This window comes from Gossypium raimondii, chromosome 13 (assembly GCF_025698545.1).
Source record: "Gossypium raimondii isolate GPD5lz chromosome 13, ASM2569854v1, whole genome shotgun sequence".
NCBI classification, from domain to species: Eukaryota; Viridiplantae; Streptophyta; class Magnoliopsida; order Malvales; family Malvaceae; genus Gossypium; species Gossypium raimondii.
In genome coordinates, this window is record NC_068577.1 from 5,180,057 (window position 1) to 5,198,553 (window position 18,497).

The 18,497-nt window shown below is 30.8% G+C and overlaps 1 protein-coding gene across 1 annotated transcript; it reads right to left on the reverse strand.

Annotated features, from left to right (window-relative positions):
- Positions 1-5,456: 5,456 nt before the first annotated feature.
- LOC105782966 (uncharacterized) lies at positions 5,457-8,195 on the reverse strand. Its single transcript, XM_012608093.2, has 4 exons — positions 6,999-8,195; positions 6,656-6,735; positions 6,322-6,586; positions 5,457-6,186 (listed from the first exon to the last, which is right to left on the reverse strand). Exons 1-4 carry the CDS (start codon positions 7,753-7,755, stop codon positions 5,927-5,929), a joined length of 1,362 nt encoding a protein of 453 aa, XP_012463547.1. The 5' UTR covers positions 7,756-8,195; the 3' UTR covers positions 5,457-5,926.
- Between the last annotated feature and the right edge of the window lie 10,302 nt (positions 8,196-18,497).

Here is an 18,497-nt window from a genome sequence, read left to right on the forward strand (position 1 = left end):
ATATTGGGGGTTATAAGGATTTGATGTATAAAAAAATCATAAAAGGTATTTTTTAATTTAGTATTTTTTTGTTATAAATGTTAATTTTTTGTTGTTTTTATTTATTTCAAATTTATTTTAATTTTGTAAGGTATTATTTCGTTAAAAGAGGTATTATAAGGTATGTTTCTATTTTATATTTTCATTTGTAACTTTTTTTATGTTTTTTATTATATTTAAATAACAACATTCATATTTATGTAGAATCCTCTATGTTTTGCTTTTTATGTAATTTATTTGTCATGTGTGTTTTAGATTTATTATGTTTATTTCAAATAAAATAATAATAACAATATTTGTATTTATTAGGTTTATTATGTTGAGATAGTTTATGTTATGTTTTTGTTATTTTTTTATTGGCATGTTATTTTTATTATTTTAACATAAATTTTTGTTTTTATGTAGGAAAATGATGGAACCATTGAGTTGGAATTTATGAATGGAACCATTGAGTTGGAATTTATGAGATAATTTTATTTTGTTAGTTATATACTACAATAGTATAACAAAAATATAATGTGGACAAAACTGTTTGATATTTTTGTAATGAAATTTTGTACTTGTATTCTTGTAAAATTTATTGTATCACATTTAGGTATTTTGATAAATATTTAAAATGGATCAAACTTAGAAATTAATTATCAAAATTTATTTTAAAATTGCAGTATCAAAATAGGTTATTTGATTAATAACGATGATCACATATCAAACACATTTAATAAGATGGTAATATATTGTTATTTTTTATTTACGGGTTCCCTTATAAAAAGTTCAATGTCATTTACGAAAATAAATTATGTTACAATAACTATTTTATGTAATTTAATAGTGTCAGGGCCCGTACTGCGCATTGAGGGGTCAGGTGAATGGTTTAGGATATCCCCTAGATGAACGACTGATGTCATACTTAGAGTTAGCCGGATTCAGGTCAGAAGCATTGATCCGGATGTTTGATTTATAGTACGACTTAATATCCACTTTGGTCAAGCGTTGGCGCCCAGATACCCACACTTTTCATTTGCCGTGTAGGGAGTGTACTGTCACTCTGGAGGATGTTACACTGCAACTTGGGCTCCAAATTGACGGGAGTGCAGTAACGGGTGTAAGTACGATCTCTGAGCCGGTCTCCCTTTGTTATAACCTACTAGGAGTCTCGCTCGGTGATGCTGAGTTGAAATTTATGGGTTTGAGATTTTCATGGCTAGAAGCCAATTTTGAGCATTTATCAATTAATGCCACTGAGCGGAAGGTGATGTGCTCGGCTCAAACGTATATTATGCATATTATAGGCTATGTACTCATGCCGGATGCAAACAACAATAAGGTTCATTTGATGTATTTACCCCTATTAACTGATTTGCAGAATATCCGCTCATATAGTTAGGGTTCCGCAATACTGGTTATGTTGTATCGTGAGCTTTGTCGGACGGCAAAGCCTTCTACCGTGGACATAGGCGGATACCTTATATTGCTATAGTCTTGGGATCTTTACCGAATGTCATTCTTGGCATCAATTATTCACCAAGCATATGTATTTCCACTAGTGAAAAAGTGACAAAATTTTACCCGTTATAGCAATTAATTAACATATTTTTTTCTAATGATACTATTCTAACATGTTATTTGTTTTTGTAGATGGAGTACCAATCCGAGTATAGGGAGGTCATATACTATTTTGATATACCATCTGATGATTGAACAACATGTCGGGGAAGGGGTAAGTTATTCCAATATTCATGACATGTAATTACTTTGTATATCTTACTTGAACCGTGTTAGAATTTAACTATGTTATTAATTGTGCAATTCATCGGGATGCCCTATTAGAGACCGAAAATTACGGCTATTATTCCCTCGTCTACTCACATTCACTTACACCTGTGGTGCATTAACGCACCCATTATCAATTTCCAGATAGTAGAGTGGTATAACGGGGATCAAGTACTTCGGCAGTTTAGTTGCATATGGTATATTCCAGCTCCGTCAATGCAATTGGGGAAGATTCACGGGATTAACAAAAGGGAAAAACATGGAAATAATTGAAGGGTTGTGCATTAACAATATATTGCAGTGTGGGACAACCGGATGCGTGAAGACCTCGGATGGATATTTCTTTCGATTTGTAACCCTCGTTAGAGTACATACAGTGGTACTCCAATACGAGAAAACCATATTTATTTGGTGGGCAATTGATTGTAGTCCTTCACCATTGGCATGATGTACGTACATATAGTTTTAGAATCAGTACTGAAACTTGGTGGGCAACTGCATTTCGGTAACCAGTACTAAAACTTTAATGGTCAGCATGTCCTTCACCATTGGCATGATGCACGTACAAATAGTTTTGAAATCAAGTTTCCAATGATCTTCTGTTATACATGTTGAAGTGCATATGTGAGGCCATACAAATTTTCATATCTCCCACATTTGTGAATTCTGGATAAATGCAGCTCGTACCCGCCAATTGCAACCTTCCGCTAACCTCCAACACTCCCTAATATATAATGTCGGTTTAGACACGACGAATTTGTAGTCCACTGGTATATTTATGTTATACCACTTAATGACAAATACGCACTCTTCCTTACTTTCGAATCTCTGGCCCACAAACAACTCCTCAGAATCAGAATATACGACCAGCAGGTGAGGAGGTAGTATATTAGGGTACTCCGGGAACTCGGCTGCATGCGTCGCATTGGGGTCTATGAGCGACATGTGTGCCCCAGGATTATTGTGTATCAGAATACGTCGAATCTGGTTCTCGACTTAAAGTGCGTTAACGTTTCTATCGTCATTCACGTCTTCGTCGTCAATATCATTCGGGACCTCGTCCACACTAGGATCACTATTACTATCGACCTCGTGATCAAAAGGATCACTACTATCATATCCATTATCACCAACCATACCAATCTCGAGTGCAACATTAAGATCGATATCGGTCCCAGGTACAGTCGATTGACTATCAATGTACGATACCAAAACCACCATACACAGCTCTTGAGCTCCATGTTCTTCACCTAATGGAGTGGGATCTTCAGTTGGCTCAATACCAGCTAACTCAGTAAATAACTGAATCAGTGTATTTTGTTCACTCTGATTCCCACAATAAAGAACAACCATTGTCTCCACGTCTTTATCGTCTACAAGTTCCATTTCGGTAAATTTGATGGGATCTATCGAAACTAGAAACTTGTAGAAAAGTTTCGAGATCCTTCTCCTGCAACATCTAACAATTTTTACACTAATCATTTCCTTCATATCATCAAACGAGACATTTTTATTAAATATCATTGCTATTTGTTGGTGACATTCAAATATACCTCCAACGGTTGTTGTCAATTTACTCCATCAAAATAAACACATATGAAAAACTGATTATCCATCTTCAATACTAAATCTGTTAAAAAAAGGAATAAAAATTCTCAAAACAATTTCAAATAGTAAAAAATACTTACATAAAAATTTATTGAATAAAAGATATCAAAATTATATCAATATGCAAAATTTTTCATTCATAAGCTTAAACTTTTTCAGTTCTCATTTCATACATGTACAATCATATTTACTCATTTTTTCACATTTTTACGCTCTAACATTTAGCTTTACATTTAACCACTTAACATCATTTCTACGTTTTCTTTCATCTCCGATTCTGTATCTTCCTCCGAAAAATTCTCTATATTAAATTTTGAATTTTCTTCAAATTCATCTTCTACAATCTAATTTAGAAATTCCTCAAAATCTTCTTCCTCTTCAATCTTTATAACGGGTATTGAATTTATAAATTATCTTGGTAATTTCCTAACAACTAATTTATTCATCCATGGCATGTCAAAGACATTTTGCTTTCCAGTCAACTTTCGCAAACCTACACTTTGTTTCACTATTTTCCTTACTCCATAAGAGGTTATAAACTTCACGAAGTATATAACTATATTCCAATAGGTTCGTGGTACTAATGTCTTCTAATTGGTCTAAAATGATTTGATGCTCCCGTTCTATTAATGTCCCTCTAAAAGCCAAGTATTGCACTTTATTCTTTCTAATCAGTTCATGACCCTTCCATAATACTTCTTGCATATTTTGATTTACGGTAATAAGGTGTTGAACGATGTCTTCTTCTGGTTTCATTCTGTAATCTTGCAATTCTCTCATTTTCTTATCAACTTTCTCCTTTGTGCTGAAGTTGTTATCTCATCAGACAATATTAGATTTATTGTCATTTTTACCAATATCTATGACAGAAAATAATTTTTTCTTTCGATTTTCAGTTTTATCTATTTTCTCTAGTGTCATCACTAACTAATAATTAATTTATAATAGTTACTAACAAAATAACTTTCAAATAAATTAAAAATATTAAAAGATTACATTCATAATCTAACAAATCACAATAAACCTTAAACCCTAAACAAACAATTAACCTAACCACAAAACTTACTAACAAAATAACTTTAAAATAAATTAAAAATTAATAAAAATTACATTCATAACCTAACAAATCACAATAAACATTAAACTAAACAAATAATTTATAATAGTAACTGACAAAATAACTTTAAAATAAATTAAAAACAACATAAAAATAACAATAAACAAACTACACAATGCTAACAAAATAATTTATCCTCATCATAATCCATTCTATTTTAAAAAAAAAAACAAAAATACCTTATCCTTGTTTTTTCTTCTCCTTTCTTTCTTTCTTTCTTCTCCCTCTCTTCTTCCTTCTCTTCTGCTATTTTTTTTAAGCCTAATTCTCTTCTTCACCGGGACCATTAAACAGGATCCCAAAATTGGTTCATTGGTACCCCTTATCAGATAAGGGTCACTGGTGCCACCTATCAGATAAGCACCACCCCTATATACCAATTCCGTAATTATACACGGGTGCATACTAGACCCGAAACTTTTATACGAATGTGGTGCTGCCTATGAGATAGGCACCACTAATAAAATAATATATTTTTTAAAATAATAATAATAAATAAATTTAAAAAAAAATAGTGGTGTCGCCTATGAGATAGGCACCACCACTATTGACATACCATTGTCGTATTTAATCCTACTGACATACCATTTTCATATTTAATTTTTTTTACAATATTTAGGTATAAAAGCCCACTTATACCAAGTGAAAGTGAACACAAACTACATCAATTCACTGATGATTTAAAAATGAATTTTAAGCAAGTTGATTCTTAGTTCAATTGGCATGAATATTATTGTTAATGTAAGAGGATATGAATTTGAGTATGCTGAAACGCATTATTTTCCTATTTATGAGTTGATAAGAGGCTATGGGTAGTTCTAAATATTGTGTAAAAAAAACACAAATATAATTAGAACCTATAATGAGATTAATAAAATAAATAAAATTTAAAATATATCTACTAAATTCGTGATGTAATAACAAAGAATTTTCATTGACATCAAATCTTATTTGTAGAAATAAAATTGTAACAAAATCCCATTTACAACCAAACTTTCAAAACAAAAATATATGGCATACAAAAGGATTTAGAGAGAGAAAGTGCTTTCATTGCCTCTAAAGCTTAAATATGAACAAGTGTGGATATAGACGGTACACTTTGCATAAGGTTGATTTCATCAAAATACCTAGACCTTGTCAACTGGATGGGTTAAATTGCTTTTGAGAGGGATTAATTTAAGTAAGTTCATCTTAGTTTTTAAAAAGAAAATTTTAATAATTTTGAGTTTCGATAATTTAGGTTTGGGTTTGAGGTTATTTTGGTTTTGGGTGAATTTAGGTTTTAAGTGAGTTTGAATACAAATTAATGTTTTTTTTTCTATTGTCAAAATGAGCTTTGAGTTGGGGTGAGGTCTAGAAATTTTGTGAGAATATGAGACTTTGTTTGTTAACTCAGTCAATCCTCGGGCAACAACTTCTTTCTTGGATTCCAATGGTTCTCCGACAGGATCTCCGGTTATGAGACCAAGTTCGTCTGAGAAAACGCTTCTTATACCAGGCCATCACGTGTGAATAGAGTATCGGGAAAAGAAAGCATAGCAACACTAGCAGCAACATCGCTACACAAAGAACCATAACCTTGAAGAAACCATCTTTTACTTCAGGGTTATTTTGCATTGTCCATGGAACTCCACCCACATTCATTCCAAACACTGAAACAATATATTCAACCAAAATCAAAGACTTGAATGCTAATGATATTTGAAATGAGGTAAAGGGAAGGGTGAGCGACCTTGTTACCATCCCTAACTAAATTCAGAGGGGTATTGTATATGGTAAGTCATTACCTCCGGTGATGACAGATAAAGGAAGGAATACTATAGAAAGGAAAGAGAGGTAATAGAGCTTTTTGTTTATTTGCTCCGACTGCCAACTGTCCAAACCCGCCTGAATTGCGGTAACCCTATTCGCTAGAAACCCCACGTTCTCTTTCAACCTCCTCAACCGTCCGATCAACTCGTCAAGCGAGTTTATGTCTTTACTAAGAAACCATGATTTAGATAAACATTTTTCCTTCACTCGGGGAAATACTTGCTCTCCATGTGCAATCACCTAAATTTTGGACAAACAGACAACGTGAAAAATTCCAACCTGAAAAAACAAGTGGCGAAGATAAATTACCTGAAGGAGACGTTGCAAATTTAGATGCATTTTGGGGAATCGCCTATCGTCTAGCATCTCTTTCTTTAAAGCAAATCCACCTGAGAGTAAGTACATTAGCTTCACTTCTAAAACAGATATGTTCTTCAACAGTTGGGCGAAGGAATTAGATAATAAAATATAATTTTTATAAATTGTAAATTAATGAGTAACTTTCAAAATCATTAAAAATAAATATAATTTTTTTAATAGATGGTGCCTTATTATTGACGGAAGCATGAATTTATAAATTGTTAATGCATTAATATGTTATTCAACATGCAAGAAATAAAGGGGTGAATTAATTTTGATATATGAAATTTACCTCTATCCAACTCAAGCTCCACAGTTTCCAACTCCATTTCGAGTTTAGTAACGACATCTTCAAGGTGATCGACGTGGGTGTCGATGACGTGAACTACAAGGTTTGAGATTGATTTGGGAACCGGATTATCGGCCTCCTCCGAGTGGTTCATTGTTAATAAAAACTCCAGAACATGTTCTTTAATAACAATCCCGCTCCGATTAGTACTTCCTCTTTTGTAATTCGACGGATTTTCGACACTAGGGATCTCTGAGAGAAGTGATTGACCGACCGGCGAGAAACCTAATCGAGGAACACGTCCCAAAGACACGGTGATCACCGATTTCTCGGTAATCCTTGCAGCTAGTCTAAACGTAAAGCTACTGGAGATAGGGCCAGGTGAATTGACCCGAAAGACCAGTGCTCCATCCACATGTCCGCAAAACGGCCCATTGCTAGCGAGTGAGAGAATGTCTTGGAGCTTTAAAGGTGGACAAAGGACATCTATAAGGTGTTGGGCAGATTGACAACATTTTTGTCTCACTTTTGGAAGTTCTACATGGTACCAACAAAACTCCTTCCCTTCACCTTCACCAAGATCCCAATCCTTATTAAAGTAATTCCCGAAACCGTCGAAAACATATGCTTTTTGCCTCACCATACCGGAGAAATGTGACGTCGGGTGTTCATTTACCGAGGCGGCGACATTTGTGGAGGACGGTCTAACCAATTCCTCCATCTCTCCTCCGGATGGTACTTCTTCCTCAACTGAATCCATAACTTCTAATTCAACTTCCTCTTCACCAATGAAGCTCACAAAGATATATTGCACAACTTGGGAAATTTCAAATTCAACTATTCAATTTAACCCAATGAGGGGTTCCAAATCATTCGCTAAAATGTAGATTTCTCAAGTTTCAATAATGTAAAAGGGGTGATAGCAGAGGAAGAAATTTTGCAAGAAATCTCAACTGTTGTTGCCCCTGCAAGCCACAATCTGATTAGCCAAAAACTACAAGATAAGTTGCTTACCTCTATAGGTTGAAACCAAGCAAATAAGAAAAATAAAATCTGCCAATACTAATCACAATTCTGCTTAAGTGGTGATTAGTATAGGCAAATTGGATAATAAACTGGGTTAAATTTTCTGGATTTATAAGGAAAAGAAAGATTGCTTCCAAAAAAGAAGAGAAAAGAACATGAGATATAAAGATAATTTAGGAGGTGAAAGTAGACAAAAATGGGGAGAGAACCTACATTCACGGGGAACTCAATCATGCTTTTATTTATCTTCTTCTAGTTTTAGGCTTTTTATGTGTGAAGTACATTTATTTTTACCAAAAAAAAGAAAATAATAATGAACAAAACTAAATATTGGCAAAGATTATAATTTGGGTAAACTATCAAAATAGTCACTTCTATTTATCTCATGTTACATTTTAGTCACTTATGTTTGAAATGTTACGTTTTAGTCACTTATGTTAGCATATTGTAAAATTTTAATCACTGAGCCGTTACTTGTCGTTAACGGTGTAACAGTAAGCTGACGTGGCACGTTAAATCATCATTTCAAACAAAAAAAATAGGTTAAAATATACTATTGATCCCATATTCTTTTCGTTTTGAGTAATCTTTTTTCTTTTATGTTCTTTTAACTTTCATTTTTTTTCCCATTCTTTTTTCTGCTTCTCTCTTTATTTTCCTCCCTTTCTCCATCTCTTTTAACATAAGTTTTTTTTTTATATTTTTCATTTGTTAGAACTTTTTTTATGTTAATGAAAAAGAAAAGAAGAAAGTTGAAACCAAAATAAACTTGCTTCACATATTCTCACTCCACAATTACAGACTCTCATTATCCATCATCGTTTTAAATAACCAATTTGGATCTTTCAATAACCTGGTCCACACGCTCGCCTCACTCGAAGACCTCGTCATTCGTGACTTATGGCAGTCTACTCTCAACAAAGTTTCTCGAGCCCGTTCCCTTAACCTCCTAATCAATCTCCACGACCACCTTATCTATCTTACCTACAACATTCTCGCCCTCTCAAAACTACATTGTTTCACAGATTCTTCAAACAAGCTCTACACCCTCAATGACTTAAATGACCACCATACTAAACATACCCTCAACTTTACCGAAACCAGTTTGGTTCCATGCCCCCTTTCTCTCTTCCGTTCATCCATGCTCAGCTTTTAATCAAGCTTGCTTTTGAATATCCAAGAAGGTTTAGATCAATTTTATCGTTTGCTTAATTTTATTCGTCAGTGAATAAAAGAAAAGGAAAAGAATGCTCTACACGAATCTATAAAAGTTTGGAAACAATTTTTTTTAATATAAAGAATTCAGTTTATGTTTAGATTTGATTAATGATATGATTTTTTATATTGATTAGTTGGATCCAATTTTAGTTTCAAAGTTAGGTTATATTCAAATCGAGATTTGATTAAGAATGATTGATATTCGGTTTTTAGTGAAATTCAATTTAGGAATCATGTGAAAGAAACAAGGACTTGGTTTATTTGGTGGGCAAAGATTATGTTTCCGCAATGAAGAATATGAGAAGAGAGAAAATAAAGGGAAAGAAGAAGGAAATTAAAAATGAAAAAAATAAATTGTTCCAAAAATAAAAGTATAGGGATTAGTTTTAACAAATGAAAAACATAGAAAAACTATGTTAAAAGAAATGGAGAAGGGAGAAAAATAGAGGGAGAAGGAGGGAAATGGAAAATAAAGAAAAAAGAAAGTTCAAAGAACATAAAAGAAAAAAATTAAATTGCTCAAAACAAAAAATATAGGGACCATTTGTATAATTTAACCTAAAATTTTCGTTTAAAACGATGATTTAACATTCCACGTCAGCTTACCGTTACACCGTTAACGATAATTAATGCTCAGTGACTAAAATGTTACAACACAATAACATAAGTGACTAAAACGTAACATTTCAAACATAAGTGACTAAAATGTAACCTGAGACAAACAAAAGTAACTAGTTTGATAGTTTACCCTTAAAATTTTAATGGAAAAAAATTTCCCCAAGTTTGTAACTCAAAAGATATTGGTCTAATCATGAATTTCATCAATTTACTTTATAAAAATTGAGAAATTAGTCCATTTATTTTATTTTATCAAAATTTGAACATTGTATTTTACAAAAATCGAAAAGTTAATATGGTTGTTGGTTTAAATATTTTGAACTATTAATTTTTATTGATTTGTTTTCTATAAATTGTTGTGATGTTGATTTTGGTTAATTTTTATAATATAAATTATTGATTTGATTAATAATTTAATAAAAGGTTTAACACTGCTTTTTAATTGGATTAAACTCTCGTTTTTTAGATTATGAAGACAAAATTTTGATCAACTTCTCAATTTTATTAAGGTTGAAGGATAAAATCGTAAATAGACGAAAGATTTTGCATTTGCAACAAACTTTTCTTTTACGGGTTTTATGGTTTTTTTTTTTAAGTTAATATGTAGTTTCTTCTTGAATTTGTCCAACAATATTTATCTGATACTACTACACTAACACTTTTAGTTTATGTTAATTGATTTGATATTGATAACCAATTTAATGGACAGTCTTTTAGTATGTCACATAACGAATGTAAATTTAAAAAAGCTTTAAAAATATATAAATTAATAAATAGACTTATATGTCAAAAATAACCCTTAAGAAATGTAAAAGAAAAAATCAATTAAGTCCCAATATTAAATTTACACCCAATTAAGCCCGTGTTGTCAACTAAAATAATCAATTAAACCTCTCTGTTAACGGTTTTCGTCATTGACCATATTGACCGTTAAAATAAATTATGGGCCAATCAAATGGTGACTCATGTCTACTTTTGGTTTAATTTAATATTTTCCCATAAAATATTTTTAAAAAAGAAAATTATAAAAAATATTTAAAAATATGAAAATTGATACAAATTTATAAATATTATTAAAAATTATAAATATTATAATAAATCTAACAAATTCTAAAAAAATTATAAAATTAATAAAAATATTTAAAATTTTATAAAAACATATTAAAATTCTATAAAAATCATAAAAATTTATAAAAAGTATTAAAATTGATATAAAAATAAAAATCATAAAAACTTGAACTGGATCATATCGGTAGATTGAAATTGGCGAGGGTATTGGTCCAAAAAAAGCCAAAAAAGCCATTAGCCAATTTTTTATTTATTTTTTAAAACATTTTATTCAATTTAACTAGACAAATCAATCGAACTAGCAGCCTGGTGGACCAATCAGGTTATGAAAACCTTGGTTAGAATATTTCATTCTGACATATGTATGTTAATAGTTGGATAATGAAATTTTGGTTTCATAAAAAATATTAAAAAGTAAAAATTGGTTCACTTTTTCAGTTCCCAGGTCAATCAGTCTAATGGCTTTCGTCGGACTCATACCCTTGTCGATTTTGGGCTAACTGGTCCAATTCAAGTTTTTATGATTTTTAAATATTTATACGTTTTTATCAATTTTAATATTTTTTTATTATTTTTAAGAATTCTAATATGTTTTTTTTAATTATAAATATGTTTTTTTAATTTTATAATTTTTTTGTAATTTATTTCAATTTATTAGATTTCTATATTTTTATAATATTTATAAGTTTTTATAATTTTATAGCAATATTAATATTTTTAATACTTTTAGTTTTTATAATATTTTTTAAATTTTTCTTGATTTTTAATCATTTTTATATAGGAAATTATTATATTAAACCTGAAGTTGCCATGTCTCACCATTTGATTCGTCCGTCAATTTATTTTAACGGTCAACATCGTCAATGATGAAAATCATTAATGGAAGATTTAATTTATTATTTTAGTTAACAATATGGGCTTAATTGATTTTTTTTATTTTTTATTTGCATTATTAAAGGCTTATTTTACATATAAGCCTAATAAAAAGTATATTTTCTTCACATCAAGAATTAACCTGGACAAATAATTGTTCGGATACATCTGAATCTAAACACTCTTTTGTCTAGATTCATTCTAGATGTATTTTAGTAAATTTATATGTTTTTATAAAATATTAATTTATTTATATTATTATTTTGAAATAAAAATATATAAAATTTTAAAATCATAAGATATATAAATTAATAAAACCTAAAGTTTTAGGTCAAGAATGAAACCTAAATAGAAGGTTATTTAGATACAAATGTAATTGGACAACCATATGTCCTTTCATTGTAGATTGTTTTTAGTTCTTGTATATGTTTATATATTTTTATAAATTTATAGTTTTTATTAATTTATATATTATATATTATAAATTTGGGAAATTATTTGATACAATTTGTCGATGGAGTTTTTAAATTCTTAAACAGGCTGAGAATTGATAAGTGTCCTATAGAGATATAGTAAAATATTAAAAATAAGTATTTTTTGATGAATTATAATAGGCGAGCAAAGCTCTAACAGCAACGAGACTACCGCGACTCGAACCCAGGCCACACCTGGGGCAGTGAGCACCTTAAAAATAAACATTTAAAAAAATAAATACATGTCAAGTTTTTAAGGCTATTTGTGGAATAAAAAAAGTACACTGTTAGTGTACTAAATACTCATCCTATAAATTTTTATATATTTCTAATGGAAAAATATTTGGTACCTCCACAAATAGGGCTAAGGGGTTGACAAGTGTCCAATAAGGGTATAGTAAAATATTAAAAGATAAATGTTTAAAAAAAAAAGAAACACATGACAATTTTTTAAGGTTGTTTGTGGAATAAAAAAGTACACTGCTAATGTATCAAATACTAACCCATTTTTATTTGCATATGTATATATGTATATATTTATGGATTTATATTTTATATATTTTAAAATAATAATAACCAAAAATTAATATTTATAAAAATTAAAATAAGTAAACTTATTAAAAAAGAGAATGGATCTGGACAACTATTTATCTAAATCCATTTGTCCAAATTGTTACCTCTCTAATCCAGCCTAAACGTTAGACCCGAATTCAGGAGATTACATCGACCACTGAAATGGCCTAGTAGCGATCGAGGTTTATAAAATAGTCAATTTAAAATTTTATTTATTTTAGAAAAAAACTTAATTTATTTTCAGAAAAATCCATGAGTTAAAAAAACAATTAGTTTAACATCTTTCTTGTAAAGAATGATTATCATTGAAAAACTTAGCTAATTTCTAGTTTATTTATTAGGCAAAATTTATTTATAATCTTGCAGCGGAAAAGTGATTTTTAACTTAGTTTTAATAAAATCTATATTTCATGCATATTTGATTATAATCCATAATTCAATATATTTTTTAAAAACAATTTAAAAGATATGCATGCTAATTAAAACCAACTTAAGTCCCAAGTTACAGTTCAAAATAAAACGATATAGTCTTGGAATAATAAAAATGTCAAATAGTAATTTCAAAATTTTCTTATGATAGAACGGTCAATCCGAGTCGAGCCCTCTGTTTGCTAAGTCCACGTCGTAACTTGGTGGGCTATTTGTAAATATAGAAATAAAAAGGGAGTGAGCTATGAAGCTCAATGTGAGTTTCATCACAAGAAAATCAGTGCAAACAATAGACAAAACATACAGAATATTAACTCAAAAGATAAACATAAATTGAATAGCAACTCAAAATTTCAGTGTTTCAGATTAACTCATTATCATAATTTCTCGGTATTCACTGCCATGCAAATGCTTATAAATGCAATGCAATTTTAATTTATCAAAAAAGGGTCCTACCCCACCGCTACATACCACAATAGGAGTTCCCCAGAACTCCTCTACCTTTACACCACGTTGTGGATAACACCACTCATCGTTGTAGACAAACCACTCATTGTAGATAAACCACTAGTAAAAAAGGTGGATGAACCACCAGATTTTTTGATAAAAAGTTTTTGCAGACAAGTTGTCACAAGGTTGTGGATGCACAACATGTTTGCAGATTAAAGCTGCTAATACGGTGTGGATAAACCACTCAACTTCCTCCGTTCGCATCGTCCCACCCTATGCAATGCAATATGGCAAGCTCAAACAGATCAATATAGTAGCATTTAATTATGCTTTCAACAGAACAATACGATAGCAATCAATATGCTTATAACATTTCAATACAATAACAAATAATATGCTTATAATAAATCAACTTAGCAGCCAAAAGTCATGCTTATTAAGTGTTTGGTTTATCGGTATCATAAGACATGTTGTACGCACAATCACAAATACAGATATAATAGACGTGTATTTCATATAAATATTCACATAACATTAGTTTAGTCAATTAGATCATGGATTCTAGTATTATTCATATTATTAGGGGTTTAATTGAATAAAAAATAAAACACTAAAAATAGTTCAGAAATCATTCAGGGGCTAAATTGAACAAATCATAAAATCCTAGACAAAAATGTAAATTTTGAAAAATAGGGGCAAACTTGTAAAATCTAAAAAATAGGTTGACATGCGGCCATATGACCAGACCATGTGGAAAGCCTTGGACTGTGTGGAGGAGGGGTACACAGTCGTGTGGTTGGGTCGTGTAACAGACTGAGGCCGTGTGAAAATTGAATTTTTAGGGGTTTAGGGGGAACATGACCATGTGAGGGGTCGTGTGGTCCACATGCCTGTGTGGCTGGCACGGTTTGTCCCGATTCGCTTGTAAAAGAACACACACCTGTCACCAGGATCTCGAGCGATGATCCTCGCGTTCGAATCTGGTCTGGGGTACCTAAATCGGGTCCTTCAAACAACATTTATGCTAGAATTAATAACGATTTTAAAGATTTATCAAGATTACCGGGAATTCTAGCAAGATTCATAAAAGATCCATTTATTCGAATGAAAGATTAATATCGGATGCAAATTCTATGAGAATTTAGAATTGATGATCGATATTTGATTTAAACTTACCGAATCTTGGCCAAAATTAGGGATGAAATTGTAACACCTCTAACTCGTATCCGTCGCCGAATTAGGGTTACAAGGCATTACCGGACAAAATACAGATCAGTAGTCATTTATCAGTTTTATACACATGGAACACGTAACCAGATAAAACTTGTCATGATTTATTACTTATGACACATATACAAACTATGCTTCAAATTTCAACCTTATTAGTATAATCTATATAACCACATATTCGAATTTAACTAATATGCAACAAAACCAAATTTCATGTATTTAATACAGTTTAATGTCCAAACCACATAACCTTAATATTAATGGCCTTCGTTTATTTCATTAGTTAAATATCAACATAACCTTGCATAACCTCTGTACACGCAAACACTAAATTCATTCGAACTAAATTACTATAATTATTATGCAATCTCATATGCAACTTTAGTAACAATGCAACCTGGCCGAACATATTATGGATGTATATGTATATGTATAATACGCATCTTTCCCTAAAAGCAAAATCCACATATCAAAACGGAATTTACAAGTACACATATGCGCATACCCATTTTTTTAAAATTTCACATTAACTTGATACTTTCAATCTATCCATTTAAGCTACCCAAAACATACTTAAATCATAATCATCACTTACCATTTAGATCTGTACCAAAATAATTACTAAAACAATCATGAAACATATTCAATACTTATCATTTAACATCCGAACTTACATGACTAAACATTCAAATATAATATTTGTATATATTTGACACCACAAACCGAATCCAAATAACTAAGCCACAATGAACATATCAATAGTATCCCAAATTCACATAAACTAAAATCAACCAAATAACATATGTTCAACCATTTCATTATTTATATATTCGGTTCTTGAATTCAAACTCATAAGACCAAACCAAACTACCAAATAACATAACCATAATTTAACCTATGTTTCATATACCATAAACACACCTTTAAAGTGAGCTATTTTCATAGCCGAATATAGGCCAAGCTATTCATTGTCTAATACCGAATTATATTTCAAAACATCACAAGCATATATACAATGGGACATTTTTTTTCCATAATAAGCTCAAGTAATAAGCAAATACTAAAGTGAACAAATCATAAGTCACATAATCTATACCATGACCGAAAAGGCATTAACATCAACATCATTAACATTCAAAACACATTTATATATCAAGATTACCATACGCATATATCATGACCAAAATTACATAAGCATTAGATCATTAGGATAAAGATTGAGCCATTTTCGCATGGCTAAATATATACAAATTTCAAGACCAACCAAAACAAGTGCTAGCCTATACATGCCATATATTCTAAGTTTCAAGCTTTCAAAATACCAAAATAGTGTTCGGTAGTGTGATGGATTTCCTCGACAATCCTCGAGCTCGTAACTAGCTTCCAAAATTTATAAAACACTGAGTGAACACACAAAGTAAGCTTAAAAAGCTTAGTAAGTCATAGAAAATAAATCATTTTGAGATTGTTAACAATTCAATTCAAATAAGCCGAATACCAACCATTTCAAATATATATATTCACTTACTACATAGGCATCATACATTGTCATGTAATTCAATATAGTCATTTAAATCATACTCACTTTTCATTTCCGAATTATATTAACAAACCTAACGTACCTAAATCGGATACATTTATTGCACAATCATTCATTTCTTAATATTGCCCGTTGAACCATTCGGAGTCAATAAGGATATTAGAATAACTTGGAAAGCTCGTACAATGCCAACGTCCCAGACGTGGTCTTACATGTAATCAAACATTGATGCCACTATCCCAAACAGGGTCTTACACGTAAATCTCAAATTGATGCTAACGTCCCAGACGTGGTCTTACACGATAACTCATATCAAAATTTTATGTCATGACATATATATATATCCCCATTATTCCTATGGTTCGTACAGGGCTTTCGGACATCGTAAATCCATCGATTCAAGCTCATAATCACTTCTCTCATACTTAAATCAATTTGACATACACATATATAATTATAATAATTCAATTTGGCACAATTAAATACATTTATATATGGATTTAACAACAATTAATTACTATGAACTTACCTCGGACGAAGACAAACGGATGGAATCGACTACTCGACCACTTTCGACTTTCCCCGTTCTAATTTCGTTTTCTTTTGTTCTTGATCTAAATAAATTCAAATTTAGCTATTTAATATCAAATTTTATTCAATTCAAGCTATAAACACATAATTAGGGAAATTTACACTTTAGCCCCTAAAATTCGCATTTTTCACAATTTAGTCTTTATTTCATAAAATTATAAATTCATGAAATTTAGAGACAACCCATGCTAGCCGAATTTTTTATAGCTTCCTAGCAGCCCATCTTTTCATTTATTTCACACTTTTAACCACAACATTTCACATTTTCTCAATTTAATCCCTAACTAATATTTTCATCAAAAATCACTTTACAAAACTTAGATATCTATCACTAAGCTTTCATAGTTCATCATCAAATATCCAAAAACACATGCGTTCATCAATGGAAACTTTCAAAATGATCAACACTTTCAAAAATTAAAGCATGGGTTAGCTAAAACACAAAGCAACGATCACAAAAACGTAGAAATTATCAAAAACCGAAACAAAAACATGCCCTGATTAAGCTTGAATAAGGCCGAATGAATGAAAGCTTTAAAACCCTTATTTTCTTTCTAGTTTCGATGGAAGAACACTTGGAAATGATGAGCATTTTGGTTTTATTTACTTTATTCATTTTGATTTAATGAATTACTACTTTAACCTTAAGGATATATTAATATAAATTACTTAAATCATGGATATAAATGTCCACTAACCTCATAAATTAAATTATAACAAATTAGCATATTAACAATGAGAATGCCACTTTTACTTTTTATGTGATTTAGCCCTTTTCACGAATTAAGCACGCAAATGGATTAAATCACAAAAAATTTACACATATCACTTCACATACTATAAGCACGGAAAATAATATTAAAATATTTTTCTGACTAGGATTTGTGGTCCCGAAATCACTGTCCGACTAGGGTCTAAATCGGGTTGTTACAGAAATTGAGGGCGATTTGCTAAATTGATAAAAACACGACGGAATGAGGGTGATTTGATTTGAGAAACGAAATAATTATAAGCAATGGAGAAAATTATTATGGAAAGTAAAGGGAAGAAAAGAAAATAGAAGGAAATATAAAGATTAGGGGGAAACAATTCTCTGTAGGTTGGAAAGGGAAACAAAATTCTATTATGACTAGGAAAAGGGATTAAATAGATAGATTTAACATGTTTTGGAGGGGCTGCATGGTAAATTACCCATATTGCCGAAATTAAAAGGGAAAAAAATGAGGGTGGCGTGACTTGAACTTGGGAAAGCAAGGGGAAAATGTAAAGGCTTAATCATTTGAGATACTTCTCACTTTTAATTGTTTTATACTCCATTTAATATATATATTCAAGTATGATTTTGATCATAGGTTGCTGAAAAATAAAGAAAAGAAATGGGAGAAGTGCAACTTAAACCTAGGATCTCTAAAG